The 6,240-nt window shown below is 43.4% G+C and overlaps 1 protein-coding gene across 1 annotated transcript; it reads left to right on the forward strand.

The window, feature by feature from the left end:
• Positions 1 to 586: 586 nt before the first annotated feature.
• LOC103811652 (chromosome unknown open reading frame, human C12orf45) lies at positions 587 to 5,013 on the forward strand (the record flags this gene model as incomplete). The annotated part of the gene is made up of 3 exons (XM_009084637.1): positions 587 to 676; positions 1,926 to 2,062; positions 4,831 to 5,013. Coding segments are annotated over 3 exons (410 nt in total), but the record flags the coding sequence as incomplete, so codon positions are not given.
• Between the last annotated feature and the right edge of the window lie 1,227 nt (positions 5,014 to 6,240).

Below are 6,240 nucleotides of genomic sequence, written 5' to 3' on the forward strand. Positions count from 1 at the left end.
AGTTCTTACCTCACTGTGCTTGGCTGTGGGATTTTCCCTATGAAAAACAGGTAGTTTTTCTCTGCATTTTAATGGTCACTGAATAAATCTTTGGCAAATACTTCAAAAACAGTCTGTAAGAAGTGACCTGCAGGGTCAGGCCAGTGGTCCATAGAGCCCAGAATTCTGGAGAAAGTTGTGTGGAGACCTCGGAGCACCTTCCAGGATCTGAAGGGGCTCCGGGGAAGCTGCAGAGGGACTCTGTGTTAGGAGCTACAGTGACAGGACAAGGGGCAATGGGTGCAAATTGAAGAAGGGGAAATTTACGCTAGATATTAGGAAGAGGTTTTCCCTTTGAGGGTAGTGAGACACTGACACAGGTTGCCCAGGGACATGGTGGCTACCCCAACCCTGGCAGTGTTCAAAGCCAGGTTGGATGAAGCCTTGAGCAACCTGGTCTGCTACAGGGCAGGGGATTGGGACTGGATGATCTCTTAAGGTCCATTCCAACCCCTAAAACTCTATGATTCTTCCAAGATCGGCAATAGCAGATGACAATTACAGAGAACTTGACAGTTTAAGAACTGTGATGTTTGTTTCTTTGCAGGGCTGGAAGACCTTTTGTTGATCAATTCAAAATGTAGCAGCAAAAAGAAGGGCACAACTTTACAGACAGTTAGGATGCCAAGGAGTAATGGTAAGTAGGAGCTTTTTATTGCAATAGTGTTGAGTAGTAGGTAACATCTGTGACATAACTTTTGCTTCAGTGCTTTCCTTGCATAGGTTGAGGGAGAAACTCTCATGTTCTGTTTCTGCTGGTGCTAGGTCCTCCATTCCAGTTCCATGTTCCACAGGTTAATCATGTAACTGCTGCTTCTGTAAAACTAGATTTTGTGATGCTAGGCATTACAGATGTAAGTTTTAGGGATACATTGTTCTTTTCCAGCACAGAGCTGTAGCCTTTTTCTGACCTGGGTTTCTTACCTCTTTTTAGAAGTAATTTCTCAGTATAAGATATTGTTTGTATAAAAGCATTTGAGTCAAAATGAACTCTTCCCAAATTATTATATTTTTGTCTTGTGATTGAGCTGAAATTGAAGAAGTACTAGAAAAAATTGTGAGATCAAGTACTTTCTTGGATAAAAGTCTCTACAAAGTTGACAGTGTTTCAAAGGTAGATTAGACCTGTTAAGGCTTCTGTGGAGCTCACCTGGAATAGTTCCTATTCACAGTGAAAGAAAACTAGTGATTGGCTCATCTGTATATGTGGAGCAAAGTTTCTTTGAGGAAAATCTTGAGGCAGGTGAAGATATTCTTTTCCTCCATGGAAGGGAAATGAGTGTGATTCTCTTCATGACACTGATTATCTTAACATCTTGGGAAATCCCACTTAGTTTAGGATGAGGGATATTTCTGTAGAGCTTAAGTGCTTTATACTTCAACCTAGAGCATCCATCTCCCATCTCAATTTCAGAGCTCCTTTTTTTGTTCGTTACACTGACCTTTCATTAGCCTAGTGTGACCTCTGTACTACAGCTGATTTTTCTATCTCCTTTGAGACTTCCGGTCAATGCTTTAACAGGGAAGAAAATAGGACATGATTGTATTTCCATTGTAGATAATTGTGGCACTCAATATGAATTTTAAACCATGGAATTTCCAAGCAAGTTTCCTATAGTCACATTTGTTTTAGATGTCTGAATGGAATAGAAGTGACTTCTGCCTTCTGCTAATCAATAGATCCACTCACTCAGTGTTTGCTAGTTTATGTCTTGGGCAAATTGAATACTGTAAGAAATGCTTCTATGAAAACGTCTTCAATATTGTAGACAGCTAGAAATTCTAGTTGAAATGGAATCTGTTGAAAGGCTCAGATTTCTGAGGTATAAATGGGAAACCTAGTGTGCAGCTGTTTGTACAGAAATGTGATCATTGTTTCTTTTCAGTTTTGGACAGAGTACAGAGCTTTTTACCACAGATGGCCCAGGCAAATGATGAGCTCAAGAGGAAAATGGTGACAACACCAGCTCATCAGTTTGATATTGAAAATCTAGACAGTACAACAGAAAAAGTGATCGAAATGGTAAATACTGTATTTTTTTATTGTATGATGTAAATCTATGCATAATTCAAGTAACTCTCTGGTTGTAGAATGAGCTAATGCCATAGATAAGTGAAGTTTTTATCATTTTAGTTTGTGATCTGCTAACTCAAAACACAAGATAAAAATGCTGATTTGGTTGACATTTACAACTTGGTTTTCATACTTGCAGGATTGAAAGTCTGGGGATGAAGGAGTTTTAAGACCAGAATGAGCTATACCTACTCTAAAGCAAAAATCACAAACTGTATTTTAAATGTCTTATAGATTATTTGGTTCAGAAACTGGACAATATGAGGCCTCGTAAGGCAGAACTGGAGGCTTTACTGTAAGAGTAACAACTGGATTTCAGCTGTGCTTTGTCAGTATTTTTAGGACTGACTGTAGATCTTGGGTTTAGAAAAGTGTTGTGGTCATGCTGTGATCCTTTGTGGCTAGTTTTTGTCTGTTTATTTGCATTCACATCAATATTTTATTTCTGGTTTTAACTGAAGTGCTGCAGCCACATGCTCAGGTAAGAAAATGTTCAGAAGAAGGTTACACACCATGTGCATGACCCAGCCAAGTGCCCTGTGGCCTGCAGACTGACGAGATACATAGGCAGCCTGAGGTTTGGTGTATCAACTGTCACAGCAATTTACTGGCCACTAGCTGGATTAGGGTATCCAGCCCAAACACAGTAAGTTCATAGAATCATAGAATAGAATCATAGAATCACAGAACTTAAGGGTTCGAATGGACCTTACAGGTCATCCAGTCCCAATCCCATGCCCTGGGCAGGGACAGATGCTCACTAGATCAGGTTGCTCAAGGCTTCATCCAGCCTGGCCTTGAACACCACCAGGATCGGGGCAGCCACCACATCCCTGGGCAGCCTGTGCCAGTGTCTCACCATCCTGATAGGGAAAAACTTTTTTCTAATATCTAACCTAGTCTTTCTCTCCTTCAGTTTGAACCCATTACCCCTTGTCCTGTCACCGCAGTTCCTAACACAGATTCCCTCTCCAGCTCCCTTGTAGGCCCTTCAGATACTGAAAAGTTGCTCTGAGGTCTCCACGCAGTCTTCTCTTTTCCAGGCTGAACAGCCCCAACTCCCACAGCCTATCTTCTTAGAGGAGATGCTCCAGCCCCCTTAGCAACTTTGTGGTCTCCTCTGGACTTGCTCCCACAGTTCCTTGTCCTTATGTTGAGGACACCAGAACTGTGTGCAGTATTCCGGGTGAGTCTCACAAAAGCAGAGTAGGGGGGGAAGAATCGCCTCCTTTGATGTGCTGCCCACACTCCTTTGGATGCAGCCCAGGGTTCGATTGGCTTTCTGGGCTGCTAGCACACACTGCAGTTCATGGTGAGCTTCTCATCCATAGAGAATAAACCGGGTTGGAAGAGACCTCAAAGATCATCAAGTCCAAACCCACAATGGTTTCTAGACCATGGCACTAAGTGCCACATCTAGTCTCATCTTGAAAACCTCCAGGGACAGTGAATCCACCACCTCCCTGGGCAGCACATTCCAATGCCTGATCACTCTCTCCGTAAAAAATCTCTTCCTAATATCCAATCTAAACCTGCCCTGGCAGAGCTTGAGTCTGTGCCCTCTTGTTCTCCTGCTGGTTGCCTGGGAGAAGAGACCAACCCCCACCTGACTCCAACCTCCTGTCAGGGAGTTGTAGAGGGTGATAAGTTCTCTCCTGAGCCTCCTCTTCTCCAGGCCGAACAACCCCAGCTCTCTGTGCTGTATATGCTGAAGAATTCTGAATGAATAGTAAGAAAACCGAGTGAATCATGGTTTGATTTGCTTAAGTAAATAGGTAACTTGACAGGATTTTACAAAATACCTGATTTAGACTGTCTGAGTTCAGCTACCAACTCAGCTCTCTCTTTGATAATGATGAGAAACTCACACTCTGGGTGAGAAACTCCCCAAGAGCTGCAATGTGAGCTCACAGCCCAGAAAGCCAATCAAATCCTGGGCTGCATCCAAAGGAGTGTGGGCTTTTAGCAGGTCAAAAGAGGTGATTCTTCCCCTCTACTCTGCTCTTGTGAGACTCACCTGGAATACTGCACACAGTTCTGGTGTCCTCAACATAAGAAGGACATGGAACTGTGGGAGCAAGTCCAGAGGAGGCCACAAAGTTGCTAAGAGGACTGGAGCATCTCCCCTGTGAAGAAACGCTGAGGGAGTTGGGGCTGTTCAGCCTGGAGAAGACTGTGTGGAGAACTCAGAGCAACTTTTCAGTGTCTAAAGGGCCTACAAGGGAGCTGGAGAGGGACTGTTTGTTAGGAACTGCAATGATAGGACAAGGGGTAATGGGTACAAACTGAAGGAGGGAAATTCTAGGTCAGATGTGAGGAAAACATTTTTTCCTGTGAGGGTGGTGAGACACTGGCACAGGTTGCTCAGGGATGTGGTGGCTGCCCTGACCCTGGCAGTGTTCAAGGCCAGGCTGGATGAAGCCTTGAGCAACCTGATCTAGTGAGGAGGTGTCCCTGCCCAGGGCAGGGGGTTGGACTAGATGATCTGTAAGGTCCATTCCAACTCCTAAATTCTATGATTCTGTGATATAACTATGGCCTTATATTTGCAACATAAATTACAATTTAAATATTTAGTAATCTGTTCTGTATTTGTTATAATCCTAGGAGAACCCCAAAGTCATTGTGGTTTTCTTATAGAATTAGGCTCTTTGCTTTATGTTTGACTCCAGTGATAGAAGTGGTATAGTACAATGTCTAAAGTCTTTTTCTCTCAGAATGTGGCTGTGGTCGAGCTGAGTGAGTCTGACACAGATGAAGAGATGGTAACTTCAGAAGATGACTCAGAATCTGAAGATGACTCTGTAACTGGTGAAGTGACAATTGACAACATTAAGTTTCCTAAACAAAAAGGAGAAAAGGGAAAAATAGAAATTCTGGACAGCAAAGTAAATGAATAAATCCATTTTATTTTACTTTTAAAAAAGCCAAACAAACTAAATAATGTTTCTCACTTTGTAGACTTGGCCCTTAAAACTGCCTTGTTTCCCAGTGTAGCATCTCTCAGGATCATGGGAAATGCTGTAGTTTACATAGTGGAGAACCATGATCCACTGATTACTGAGGGAGGATGGATTTAAGAAGAGTTGAGTGTGATCTGATTTTTCAAACCACACAGAAACGCACTTCATAGCAGATGAGACTAAGAAAGCAGGTAGAATAAGGGACACTTGAACAAGTTACAATTCCTGTTGCTTTTTTGAGGAAAGATTTATTTTTTTATAGCATGATAGAGGTTTTTGCTTCAAAGGCAAGAAAGAGTTCACTTAAAAGGTTTGTTTTTATATTCCATGTCCTGTGCAATGTTGTGTACAATGTCTTAAATATTAAACATTATCTTAAAGTTCCTCAGAGGTATGTCTATATTTCATTATGTCAGTGACAGGGGAACACCAGAGCAGCGGCTGAGATCACACAGTTAGGTTGGAAGGGACCACGTCATCTGGTCCAACCTTCCTACTCAAGCAGGGCCACCCTAGAGTACATGTCTCAGGATTGTGTCCAGAGGGTTCTTGAATTGAATAAGTGAGGGAGAATCTACAACCTCTCTGGGCAACCTGTTCAGTGCTAGATCATTTCAAGATGAGCTGGCATGGGTAAGGACAGCCACAACGGGCCAGAGTTCAGCAGAGGATTCCTTACCCTCTGCACCATTATTAAGGTCCTACATCTGGGCCATGGCAATCCCAAGCACAGCTACAGGTTGGGTGGGGAAATAATTGAAAACAGCAGTGAGGGGAAGACTTGGGAGTGACAGTGGATGAGAAGCTCCCCATGAGCTGCAGTGTGAGCTCAGCCCAGAAAGCCAATGGAATCCTGGGCTGCATCCAAAGGAGTGTGGGCAGCAGGTCAAAAGAGGTGATTCTTCCCCTCTGCTCTGCTCTTGTGAGACCCACCTGGAATACTGCACACAGTTTTGGTGTCCTCAACATAAGAAGGACATGGAACTGTGGGAGCAAGTCCAGAGGAGGCCACGAAGTTGCTAAGAGGACTGGAGCACCTCACCTATGAGGACAGGCTGAGGGCATTGGGGCTGTTCAGCCTGGAGAAGAGAAGACTGTGTGGAGACCACAGAGCAACTTTTCAATATCTGAAAGGCCTACAAGGGAGCTGGAGAGGGACTGTTT

The sequence above is a fragment of the Acanthisitta chloris genome, unplaced genomic scaffold, assembly GCF_000695815.1.
Source record: "Acanthisitta chloris isolate BGI_N310 unplaced genomic scaffold, ASM69581v1 scaffold33301, whole genome shotgun sequence".
NCBI classification, from domain to species: Eukaryota; Metazoa; Chordata; class Aves; order Passeriformes; family Acanthisittidae; genus Acanthisitta; species Acanthisitta chloris.